Source organism: Myotis brandtii, unplaced genomic scaffold (genome assembly GCF_000412655.1).
Source record: "Myotis brandtii unplaced genomic scaffold, ASM41265v1 scaffold37, whole genome shotgun sequence".
NCBI lineage: Eukaryota > Metazoa > Chordata > Mammalia > Chiroptera > Vespertilionidae > Myotis > Myotis brandtii.
The window spans coordinates 3,748,317-3,761,580 of NW_005364225.1; the positions used below are offsets into that span (position 1 = coordinate 3,748,317).

General features: G+C 41.9%; 1 protein-coding gene across 3 annotated transcripts in view; it reads right to left on the bottom strand.

Annotated features, from left to right (window-relative positions):
* Positions 1-2,053: 2,053 nt before the first annotated feature.
* The window catches only part of MMP8 (matrix metallopeptidase 8), a 12,932-nt gene continuing 1,721 nt past the window's right edge, over positions 2,054-13,264 (bottom strand). For 2 of the 3 annotated variants that reach the window (XM_005872218.2, XM_014544589.1), the window contains exons 2-10: positions 12,021-12,265; positions 11,220-11,368; positions 11,007-11,132; positions 7,961-8,122; positions 6,577-6,694; positions 5,717-5,850; positions 4,640-4,793; positions 3,483-3,586; positions 2,054-3,330 (exon numbers count right to left, since the gene is read on the bottom strand). In XM_005872218.2, the coding sequence (XP_005872280.1) occupies positions 3,227-3,330; positions 3,483-3,586; positions 4,640-4,793; positions 5,717-5,850; positions 6,577-6,694; positions 7,961-8,122; positions 11,007-11,132; positions 11,220-11,368; positions 12,021-12,265 (1,296 nt within the window). In that variant the 3' untranslated portion in view covers positions 2,054-3,226. Of the gene's footprint in view, positions 3,331-3,482; positions 3,587-4,639; positions 4,794-5,716; positions 5,851-6,576; positions 6,695-7,960; positions 8,123-11,006; positions 11,133-11,219; positions 11,369-12,020; positions 12,282-13,264 lie in introns of all 3 variants that reach the window. The other variant, XM_014544590.1, reaches the window with a different exon arrangement.

The following is a 13,264-nucleotide window of genomic DNA, read 5'->3' on the forward strand; positions in this document are numbered from 1 at the left end:
GGTGACTAAAGCTCCCAACCGCTCCTTTTTTTCTTTCTTTTTTTTTTTTTTCTGGGCCAGCTTTAGCTCTGAGGCTTGGCTCCAACTCTTAGGCCTCGGCTGCTGAAAGCAGGTATCTGGTTTGTTTGGGTTCTATAATTGATACACTATTTCAACTCCAGCTCTGAGATCCTGGCTAACTGAAAACAGGTTTCTGGGGTTTTGTTTAGCTTCTATATTTGTAACAATGTTTCAAACTGCAAGCTCAGAGGCCGGCAGCGGCAGGTGGGGAATGTTGGAGTCCTCCATCACTGAAGCAAGGAAGCCTCCTGATAGCCTCAAGCTGCCTGGCAGCCGGCCGCCATCTTGGCTGGCAGTTAATTTGCATATCGCCCTGATTAGCCAATGGGAAGGGTAGCAGAGGTACGGCTAATTACCATGTTTCTCTTTTATTAGTGTAGATAGATTAGAGGCCCTGTGCATGAAATTTGTGCATGTAGGGGGAGTTGCCCTCAACCCTGCCTGCACCCTCTCCAATCCGGGACCCCTCGGGGGATGTCCTCAGGGATCGGGCCTAAACCGGCAGTCAGACATCCTTCTCACAATCTGGGACCGCTGGCTCCTAACCGTTCATCTGCCTGCCTGCCTGATTGCCCCTAACCACTCTGCCTGCCTGCCTGATTGCCCCTAACTGCTCTCCCCTGCTGAACTGATCACCCCTAACTTCTCTCCCCTGCCAGCCTGATCGCCCCTAACTGCTCTTCCCTGCCAGCCTGATCACTCCTAACTGCTCTCCCCTGCCAGCCTGATCACCCCTAATTGCCTCTGCCTTGGCCCCCGCTACTGTGGCTTTGTCCGGAAGGATGTCTGGAAGACGTCTGGTCTAATTAGCATATTACCCTTTTATTAGTATAGATGCTAGTCTGTGTTTTCTCATTTTGTAAAATAAATTGAGAATAATGTGCTGACATATTTTAAGAATTTTTTTGAGGGCATTGAGCATTTATAAAATACTAGAGGCCTGATGCATGAAATTTTGTGCAAGAGTAGACCTTCCTTCCCCTGGCTGCCGGCACTGGCTTCCCTCCGGCACCCGGGAACCGGGCTTCCCTCCTCCGGCCACTGGCAATCACCCGGGACCCGGGCTGGCTTCCCTCCAGCCCCAGCTTGGTCAGGAAGGACATCTGGAGTGATGTCTGGAAGATGTTTGGTCTAATTAGCATATTACCCTTTTATTATTATAGATTCCATAACCTGTGAAGCAATATCTAAAAGCTTAATATAATTGTGAGAAGGGAATAAGTGGCTGTAAACAGTATATCAAAATTTGCTATTTTTATACTTTAGATTAACTATGTGGTGGTAGCTAAGAAATTATAGTAGATTACAAGTCAGTTGTTGAAAATATTTATTTTGAATTCATTTAATAGATAATTTTAAAATTAGAATAAGGTGCTAAATTATCTACACATATATAAAAGCCTAAGTGACCAAACGACTGAATGACCAGTTGCTATGACATGCACTGACCACAAGGGGGCAGATGCTCAGTGCAGGAGCTGCCCCCTGGTGGTCAGTGTGCTCCCACAGTGGGAGCAATGTTTAGCTGACTGATGGGCACCAGATGCAGGCCTCATGGCTGGCCATCGCAGCCTGGAGACTGCAGCGGAATGGCAGTGAGCCTACTGAGTGGTGGCGGCAGGCGCAGCAGGGCCAGGATGAGCAGGAGCAGCAGGCAGGAGTGGGAGGTGGCGTTGGACTGCTGGTTTCGACCTGATCCCCGCAGGCCACGCCGAGGGAACCCATCGGTGCATGAATCTGTGCACCAGGCTTCTAGTACTAAATAATAATTACTGTGGAATTTAAAAACTTTAATAGAAAAAGAAAATAGGATGTGCTAGTGATAAATATATTTATAATTCACATATTTATTGTGTAATAAGGTACATTGCATTCTAAGATCTGCAAATGTACATGATTTTGATGTCTAGACTAGACACTATGGTCTCACAGGTGTTAAAATAGGACGGTCTGCTTGTGTGGCTGCTGGAAAGAGCCACTAGCAAATTTAAGCTCAATTTAATGAGATTTATTGAATTTTGTGCTCAGCATTGTTTGTACAGTAAACCCCAATTATCTGTAGAGGGTGTCCTCCTGAGTATACCAGGAATAAAAGAAATAAAGAGCTACAGTTTCAATGAGCCCATTTGCTTGGACTGTAGAAGGAGAGAGTGGGAGGAAGCAGGAGATGAAGTGGTACCTTTTGCTGCCACCCCTCGTTCCCCCGAAGATGCCAATAGTCCTTTCTGGGGGTTCAACTTTGTCATTATCTGCTGATTCATTTCCTTAAGTGCAGGTATACTGTATAAGCTTCCTAGGGCTACCATAACAAAGTACCAAGACTTGGTAGCTTAAAACAACAGAAGTGTATTCTATCAGAGTTCTAGAGGCTAGAGGTCTAAAATCAAGGTGTTGGGGGCGGGGTCATGTTCTCTCCGAAGGCTCTAAAGAGGATCCTTCCTTGCCTCTTTCTAGCTTCTGGTGGATTCTGGCAGTTCCTGGCATGTACATGCATTGCTCCAATCTCACCTCTATCTTCACACGCCTTCTCCTCTGTGTATTTATGTCTCTCCTCTTCTCATAAGGACACCTAGTCCAGTATAAACTCATCTTAAGTCATTACATTTGCAAAGGCTAATTCCAAATAAGGTACATTCATAGATACCTAGGGTTTGGACTTAAACATGTATTTTTTTGGGGAGGGGGTGGGGGGGACACAATTCAACCCACATGTATCAACAATATTTATTTCCAAGATTGGAAAATAGCACCACATTTTCAATAGAAGCAAGGGGTACTGTCTAGCCAAAACCCAGTGCTAAATTGCATGTAGCAGTACACTTAAGACATGTTTAAAGAGATTTAGGAATATATATGCATTTACAAGTCAGATAAGCAAGTGATGAAATAGTTGCTTATCTTCTGGGTGACAAAGAGGTCTTAACCCTTTTCTCTCGAGATGGGTTCACTAACCTGAGATGGAATATGAAGGAACTAAATCAGAATCTGCAAACAGCTGAATACATAAACATATTTTCACAGAAGACAAGTCCAAGGAATAGAGTGATACCAAACAGCATTATTTACTATTGAGAAAAGTATAATAGGACACACCATGGATATGCAAATTAGACTTCCCTTTCATATTCAGAAAATGGATACAAACACATTTGATTTTGCTTCAACTTTATCTACAATTGAGCCATCGAATGCTTCTGTCAACCCTAGTGACTCTACGACCATTAAGATTAAATGCATAATATCTTGGTCCACTGAAGAAAAGGAAGAAATCTATTTAAAAAAAGATAAAGTTTTGAATTAGCCTGTGGAAGTAAGATTTCGGATGTTCTCAATTAAAAATACTCCACTCCTATCCCATAACATTCAAATGCAAATATGCCACTTAAAATATTGAAACAAATTAGTTTTCTTTTTCTACTTACCATTCTCCTGGAAAACTGCATCAACTCTACTGTCTATTCCTTGAAAGGTACTTGCTATGCTTTTGGGATAACCTGGTTCCATGGATTGTCTTTCATTATCATATCTGATGAGAAAAAAGTCCCGTGTTTTAAGACCAATACAGTATATAAGTATAATAGTTTTATTTAAATTGCATATGTCCTTTTTACTGGGACTAAGAATGGGTAACTTTTAAAATTTGTACCCATTTATAAAATATATGGGTATCATTATTACTAAAATAGGTTTTTGATTACTGGTGCAGTGTTATTTTTAAAAAGAAGAGCTACATTTTGTAAGGCTTTTGGTTAACTGATACATAATCTCTCCCTCTCTCTCTGAATAAATGTAAATAATAAGTCTAACTTGGGCACCAGATTTTGTAGGCTGTCTGGATAGCACTTGCTTAAGAATGTTAGACTTTAACTCATAAATGAGAGTTAACCTAACTTTTTGCAGCCCATCCTAGTGCTTTATTAAGATTTGCTCATGACATAAAATCTTCAATACCATTGTGCAGGCATTTTAATTTTATAGAAAAATAAAAATTTCACCCTAGCCATTAGACTCATAAATGAGAGTTAACCTAACTTTTTGCAGCCCATCCTAGTGCTTTATTAAGATTTGCTCATGACATAAAATCTTCAATACCATTGTGCAGGCATTTTAATTTTATAGAAAAATAAAAATTTCACCCTAGCCGGTTGGCTTAGTGGGTAGAACGTCGGCCTGCGGACTGAAGGTTCCTGGGTTTGATTCCAGTCAAGGGCACATGCCTGCTTTGTGGGTTCAATCCCCAGTAGGGGGCATGCAGGAGGCAGTCGATCAATGATTCTCTCTCATCATTGATGTTTCTATCTCTCTCTCCCTCTCCCTCCTTCTCTGAAATCAATAGTAAACAAAACATTTTCAAAAGATATAGCAACATCAATCATTGTATGAAAAAGAATGGCTATCAAAGACCAGCTAGCAAAAAATTTTCAAAAGATGTAGCAACATTAATCATCATATGAAAAAGAATGGCTACCAAAGACCAGCTAGGTTTTTAAAGTTTTCAGATGCCTGATTGTTAGTGGTTTGTAGACAGGGTCAATAAACATAGATTTCAATCTTTAGTTGAACGAATAGTTGACCTTACCTCCAGAACTGGTTATTCACAAAGAAGTATGTTTTTGTCCTGTAGGAAACAGCTGCATCAATTGCTTGAACATTGCTTGGGAACCCGTAATTTGATATATCCTTGGGATAACCTTGCTGAATGTCATAGCCATTTAGAGCCCAGTACTGGTTGCCTGCAAATGATTCAGTTTATATGTGAGATAAAATTCTTCCTTTCCTACAAAATAATGTGTATCAGTTGTTATTCATTGCATACATTTATCATAGAAATGAAAATGGGACAGAGTCTTTAAAAAATAAAGGTGATAAAGTGAAGTTCATTGGGCTATAATGACCTCAGTGGTACTCCAGCTCCTATTTAAAAATTCCAACTTCCCACCTGGCCGGTGTGGCTCAGTGGTTGAGCATCAAAATATGAACCAGGAGGTCATGGTTTGATTTCCAGTCAGGGCACATGCTCTAGGTCAGTGATGGCGAACCTATGACACGCGTGTCAGAGGTGACACACGAACTCATTTTTTTGGTTGATTTTTCTTTGTTAAATGGCATTTAAATATATAAAATAAATATCAAAAATATAAGTCTTTGTTTTACTATGGTTGCAAATATCAAAAAATTTCTATATGTGACACGGCACCAGAGTTAAGTTAGGGTTTTTCAAAATGCTGACACGCTGAGCTCAAAAGGTTCGCCATCACTGCTCTAGGTTGTGGGCTCGATCCCCAGTAGGGGGCATGCAGGAGGAAAAAAAAAAATTCCAACTTCTCAGCTTGACATCTCACAATTGGATGTCTTATTTTACATGACTTCTATCCAGAAACTAAATTACCGCCTTGGGGAAACTTGAGGGTGGAGGAACACTAAAGTTTTTCTCACTTTGTAGATGAGAAAACTGAGGCTGGAGGGGGATACAACCTGCTCAAGTTTACACAGCAGTTAGTGGCAGAGATGGGACCAACACAGGTCTCTAGACGAAGCCTGGCCAGCATAACACTCTCACTGGCTCACCTCCCCTGAACCTGGGAGGGGTCACAAAAAAATCCTTTTCCCCTCCCTTCAGGCAGAACTAAAATAAAATGAAACCCTCGGCAGTTACCTTTAAATAGGAAAACTAGGTCCCTGTCAGAATCCTCATAAGCAGCCTGTATACCAGTTGGCAGGGATGGCCAGAATAGGGAAATAAAATTGAGTTCAACTCTTCGTAGCTGAGGGTGCCTTCTCCAGAAGTATCTAATGGAGCACAAGGGAGAGAACACAACTATAGTCTACGTAGGAAGCTTCTGTGAGTCTTGGGTTAGTATGGGTCCTCATAAGATTGCTGGGAGGTTATGACAATATAAGAAAAGCAAAGTTTCTAGCACAGTGACCAATATTGTTCATCTGGTATGTACTTTACAGTTCCAGAGGAGGTCATAAGAGTGACCTTATTTGATTACATTTTTGCACTGTCCCCTCCTCACTCATTGACAAGTCTTATTTTAGTCTCTTTCATTATTGTTCTTACAGAAATGGTGAGAATATTTAGAGTGTTTAGCAAAAGCAATACAAATACTTAGCCTGTGATTACATAATCACAAAATAGACAATGGTAAATAGAAAAATTCAATCTTTTGGATATTCACCCTACAGCTTAAGTGATAATTTCCATTTACTTGATTGAATTTGGGTGAATTGAATAATGTGTTGGTGTTGTGTAAACCTAGCTATGGAGTTCCCAAGTTAGCTAGAGTCCATGTCTATTTACATCACCACAAACACCTGAATATTCATAGATATTTTAGTTTTCTTTTCCTGGATGTTTCGAGTTGCCCAGAAACCACTAGAAATTCCAATGAGGCACATATGTGTAGAATTCAAAGGAAAGCTGAATAATATGTAATATGTGACTTAATTAAAACATAGTTTTAAGTTATGCCAGTAAAGTAAGCCAAAGGAAGGAACAGTTCAATCTTATACTTGTCTTTAAAGAACAGTATTTCTCCACGGAGTGTGGTGATAGCATCAAATGTCAGGCGGGGGTCACAGGCGGTGGGTGTGCTTGGTCCCGTTGGTTGGATAGGGTTGTCTGAAGGTCCTGAAAAATAAAAGGCTTTTTGTAAGTGCAAGCCCAGTGTGATTTTTTTTTTGGTATTTCAGCACTTTTCAGGGCGATGAAGCATCTTCACACGAAGAGGAACACTGCCAGACAATCACACAAGGCATCAATGTAACTGTACATTTGTCCCTCTTAAAATTTTTTAAAAAATAAGAGTCATGGTAATTTTCAGAGATAGTTCCAGGTTAAATTTTGCAGTTAATAAATTTGAATTTTATGCTCCACTTAAAATCCTAATCACACCCTTCTCCTCCTTTTTGCTCCCTCTTTCTGCATTTTTTGGGTCACTTAGTATCCAATTCCCACTCCTCCAAAATCCACCTTCAGAAAGGAACTGATACCAGACTTTTACCCCACAGTATAGATCTAAGTCAAATTTTAGCAATATGATTTTCTATAACTATTTGCACTTAGAAGTGTTTTTTCATTGTTGATTGAAGGGCTATATTAATAGTTAAGAGAACTTAAAACTTTGGTGAGCAAAGGAAGCAGGTGTTTTCAGGGGAAAAGGAGTTGGGGAGGGAAGGCAGTTAGAGTAGGTCTCATCATTCCTAAAACTGCTACTATGATGATAAAAATTCCCTAGTTGTGGTGCCCTGGCAGGCTTGGTTTTGTAATTCTATCCCACCAGAGAGAACAGAATGCTCCCCCCAGTTTCATGCCACTTCACTCTCCATTCCATTTCCTTCAACACTTTTTAGTCACAGCCACTAGGGGGCAGGAGGGAGGAGAGATGCAATTGTCTTACCCAGATAATACTTTTATAACAGGGCCAAAGGCTTCTATATCCCTCCCTGAAGTTTCAGTCATGACTTTAAAAAACGTTTCTCTCCATTTCCATTCACATCACCCTCTCTCCCCCACAAACAACAATCTTAAGATACACACACACACACACACACACACACACACACACACACACACACACATATCTTCAATTTACATAGATTCGTATATTGTGCAGTTTAATTTGTACTCTGTATGATGTATCATTCTGTTTCTTTCCCATGAAATGCAGTGTTTTAAAGACCCATCCCTGTTGTTGCCACACGTACATGTAATTCAGTGCTTCTCGCTGCTGTACATGCTCTATGGCATGCATCCAGCACATTTCACCTGTGCATTCTCCTCCTAATAGACTCCCAGGTGCTCTCCAAGTTCTACCACCATGAACAGGGACTGCAATGAATATCCTTGAATGCCCAGGTTTTACTACGTTCTGCAATGTTCTTCAGATGACCTTACCATAGATGGCCTGAATGCCATTGATGTCATCTTGAGGGAGCAAGTAGGTGCTGGTTTCGCTGAAGGCGTAGTTGGGATACATCAGGGCACCGGGGTCAGAAGAGTGAGAGAGCCCCAAGGAATGGCCAAATTCGTGGGCAGCAACAAGAAACAAGTTGTAATCTGAAATGCAAGCATGTGTGGTGAGTGGCTCGGTATACCCAAGGGTGGTGGAAGGATGATCTCAAGGAATGCAGCTACTGAGCCAAAACTGTCTGGAGAAATAGCCTTTCACGCCTGTCACTTTCTTTTTCTCTCCAGGGAAATGAAGATTAGAAGGAATCAGGATTCAGATTAGGTGACTGTGAGCTTCACATCAAATTTTAGAATAAAATAAACCTGCCTTTATTGTGATTCCCATGTTTCATGGATGTGGCCCTGAGGCTTAGGGAGATGTTAGCAGAGCCCTCACAGGTCTCATGACCCTCAGAAGCCCTCTCTTCCTGTGCACCCCTTTCAGTCTCCCAGGCCCTTAGGCCCATTAGCAGGGTCTCAGGAAACAGGCAGTTAGCTAGAAGCCTGCCAGGCAGCGGAGTAGCCTCAGGCACTGAGCTGACTCACTGCTCACCCAGAGCCCAGCACCAGCTCTTCCCTGTTCCAAGCTCTCCAAACAGCTTCCAGAATTCTCCACCAGAAAGAGACAAACCCTGCCTCTTATTGCTCCATTCCCTCAACTTTTAACTTCACAAGCACAGAGCCATTCACAACTAGAAACTTAAAAATTCCAAGGCTCATACTTTTTTAATCAAATAAAGCTCAAGTTCATTTGCCAAGTCCAAGACCTCTCCATGTGGCTCCAGCAGACATCTGGGGGTTTGGCTTCCGATGTGAACCCCTCCCTCCAGCCAGTCTACGTGCCATCTCACGGCACACTGTACAGTTTCTCACATGTCTACATTGTAAATCAGAGCTGGGAGCACTCCCTTTATGCTAGGAAGTGTAATACTATTTCATCCTCACAGCATTTTTGTCAAGTATGGTTAAAAATATTTTTACAGTAAGGAACTGAAGCACACAGATTTTGAATATCTTGTTGTTAGTCTTGTAACCAATAAGTGATAGAGCTGGGGTTAAACCCAGGTATGATGGCAAGACTTGTGCTCTTACCACAATGTTCAACTTCCTATTGATAAGTAGCCTCATTCTCCCCATGCTCCAAGACTTGCTTTCTTGATCATTATATCTTTTTCTTTTCATTTATGAGTGCATTACAAAGAGCACCTTTGAGTGACAGAGGCTCGGTGGGATTTATCACCGTGCACAGTCTGGAAGGGGAAATGTATGAAAAAAAGATGAATGCATAGAGTAATGACAGCAGGTGGAGGAGATAGAAAGGCTGTCAGTAGGTGTTCTCATGAGGAGGCCTCATTTCCTGATGAAAGATAAGACCGGGTGGCATTGGACACAGCCTGGGAAGAGAGAGATGTTGAAAGGCAGGGCTTGGGGTGTGGGGAAAGGCATTTTAGGAAGAGGAAGCAACAGGAGCTAGTACAGGGAAGTTGGAAAGTACATGGTGTGATTTAGGAACAGTCAACGCACAATGTGGCCGCTGCATGTGAACTATGAGAAGCCAAGAAAGATGAGGCTGGAAAGTCGCCAAGAGCCTTCAATGCCAAGTGAAAGTGTTTGGACGTTATTTGGTCCATATGACGTAAGCACTGAAAGTGTTAAGCAAGAGACTCATGAAATCCCAGATAGACTTTTCAAAGACAAACCTTGCTGCAGCGTTGGGAAAAGTCAGAGGGAGCAGAGATTGGAGGTGAACAGTCCAGGTGGGAACCTGGATCATTTAATTCCAGCGAGAGGTAATGACCATCTGACCTAGCAGGTTGGCCAATAGGAATGCACAGTGGTTGAGACTGTAATTTATCTGTGGGTACACATAGCTCCTAACACAGGGACTCAAGTAGAATAACCTTACAGCCTACGTGGGGAGGAAATGGTGAGAGGAACAAGGCCTGAGAGAAGGTAAAAGGTTCCCTTTCTATTATTTTCTAAAGTGCTCTGTGACATATTGTTTGTTACCCCAGGGCCTTGTGAAGTGTCATATGGACCACACGTACCTGTCCTTCTCCTCAAGAGTCCCACCTCTTTTTATTCTGAGCCTTCTCCTGAACAGGGTGGTCTGTTATGTAGAAACATACCATTGAAAAGGAGGTCGGTGAGCCCTAACTAGTTTGACTCAGTGGATAGAGCGCCGGCCTGCAGACTCAAGGGTCCCAGGTTCGATTCCGGTCAAGGGCATGTACCTTGGTTGCAGGCACATACCCAGTAGGGAGTATGCAGGAGGCAGCTGATCGATGTTTCTCTCTCATCGATGTTTCAAACTCTCTATCCCTCTCCCTTCCTCTCTGTAAAAAATCAATAAAATATATATTAAAAGAAAAGGAGGTCGGTGAAGACCCAGTAACTAGATGAAAAAGAAGATGGCTGTTCTTCACTAAGTAGGACAGTATTCTAAATGAACCCAAATATTTCTGGGTTTCCAAAAATAGGACCTTTTACAAACATCATTAAATTTCAGAATACCAAGAGAAAGATACACCCTAGAGTAGCGGTCAGCGAACTTGTTTGGTAAAGGCCCAGGTAATGAGTGTTTTAGGTTTTGTGAGCCATGCGGCCTCTGTGGCAGCCACTCAGCTCTGCCCTGGCAGCAGGAAAGCAGCCACAGATGACACGTGGGCAAACAAGTGTGGCCCTGTCCCGTCAACACGGAGTTTCCACAAACAGGGCCTATGATCTGTAGCTTTCTGATTTCTGCCCTAAGAAACGATCCGTAATTAGAGTCAGGATTTTTTTAAAACCTAAATTGACTTAGTATCTTGAGATAGCAAAATTTTTAAATGGTCAGTTTGTGTGAGTTTGAAGTGTTATAATAACTTGGATGTGTGTGTGTGTGTGTGAGTGTGTGTGTGTGTGGTGTGTGTGTGTGTGGTGTGTGATGTGTATTGTGAAGGGAAAATGTTTATTCAGAAGCCACATGTTGACCTGACCTTAGTTAACGTACTTTCAGAGGTTTTGGTCCATGTTTCTTCTGCATCAAAATGAGCATCTCCTCCAATACCTTGGCCTGGCTGGAAGGCATGGGCAAGGATTCCATTGGGCCCATCAAACGGAGAGTTGTCACCATGAGCTGAAATAAAACAATTTGTGTTAGGACGTTGCCAAGTCTCACTTCAGCCAGAGAAAGCAAAATTGAGCGTGACTGCTTCGAGCCCACCTCCTTGGACAAAGGCAATGTTGATGTCTGCTTCTCCCTGCGAGGCCTTGCTGAAGCTCAGGGGTGATACGTCACTCCAGACTTGAAAGGCTTTCTTAATAGCTGCTTCCACATCAGCCTCTGACAATTGTGGGGTGTAGTTAATAATCCTTCAAAATGAGAAGATGTGTGAGGGCTCATTGTTTAGAACTCCAATAGCTCGAGTTTCTCCATTTTAGAGTGAATTACATACATGATGGGCTACCACTGGAGACGGTGTAAGGAGGGAGTGCAGGACTCGGGGTTGAAGACAGATATGGGTTCTGCACATGTCATTACATCTTTTTAAATTTAGCTTCTTTATTTATAAAATGAGGATAATAAAATAATACCCATGTCATAGAGTTGATATGGGGGGCTAAATACATGTAAAGCATTTAGTTCAGTATTTGGAAAATAGTAGCATTGAACAAATATTGAGTATTATTATTATTATTATTAGATGAATGGAAGGCGGGGCCAGTTTCTCTCCAGCAATGATTAAGCCTTCTTCTTTTTTAAATCCTAAAGTGAGTTCTTATACATTGACATTGACATAGTCCTCTTTAGATTATTAGAAGGAAGTAACAAATGGCAGGCTTTGGAATGAAGAGATCTTTACCCTTTCATACTCATTCATTAGCATCTAAAACTCTACAAGGGCAGCGATATTTATTTGCTTGTCTCTGGTGTATCTCAAGTCCTAGGACAGCACCTGCCACATTATACATGCTCAATAACAACAGGATGCATGAGGACGTTCTGAAACCCCTGGAATAGCACCTGTAGGTCAGGTTAGTGTGTTTCCACCTGGGGTATCCTGGGGTCAACATAAATTCACCAGTGTCGGGCACGCCACAGCGAGGCTTTTGCATCATCTCCAGAGTTTCCGCATTGGGCTTCCCCGTCACGGTCAACCCGAAGAATTGCTGCATTTCCTTAAGCTTTTCAACAATCACACTGGCACTGCTCTTCCTTTCAGACTGATAGATGTCCTTGGGTAACTGGTAGAACTTCTCCAGGTAATTCTGGACAAAGACAAACCTGTGAGGGAACTTGCTCTGAAATTACCTTCACTCCTCTGGGCATTTTGCATTCCTTTTAAGTTACCACAGACTTGAAACAGTCTAATATCCTGACAGCCACAAAAAACAGAAAACACAAATTTGTAGGTTGACTTTGAAAGAACAATGCCTATTTGAAAGAACAGCCCCCCACCCAGCCAGCACTCCAATTAATGTTTATACAAAAAAAAGGTATTTCATAAGGGATGAAGTACAAGACCCATGCAAAATGCTTAGACCACTCCCAGACTGCCTTATTTTTATATAAAAAAATAGCATTAGCATTTATTGACTTCTTGAGATATTAGCTGAATCAATGCAAATTCTCTCTTTTAATCCTCTTTTCACTATTATAGTGGGGGTTTACTCCTCCCTCATTAAGAAGTAGAGGTGTATGAAATAAGTAAAATAAAATAAAAATATAAAACCACTCTGAAAAAAGAAAGAAATGCAGGTGCAGAGAAGAAAGGAACTGGCCAAGATGACAATTCAGGTCCCAATTCATCATATTGCTTCTCAAGTGGGAATTCACAATTTCATAAAAGAACATATGTGCATACCCCATGGACACAGACAATATTTTGGTAAAGGCCAAGAAAGGTGTAGGTGGAGGAGGGTGGAAGTGGGCAAAGGGGGTGGGGGGCCGGTCGGGGTACTTCCTGCAATAATGTCAATACTAAAAATTTTTTAAGAAAAAAAAATAGCCCTAGCTGGTTTTACTCAGTGGATAGAGCATTGGCCTGTGGACCAAGGGGTTCTGGGTTCAATTCTGGTCAAGGGCACATACCTCGGTTGCAGGCTCTTCCCTGGCCTGGGCCCTGCTTGAGGCTCGTGCAGGAGGCAACAAATCGATGTGTTTTTCTCACATTGATATTTCTCTCTGCCTTTCCCTCTCCCTTCCACTCTCTCTAAAAATTATTGGAAAAACATCCTCGGGTGAGAATTAAAAAAAAGAAAAAAAAA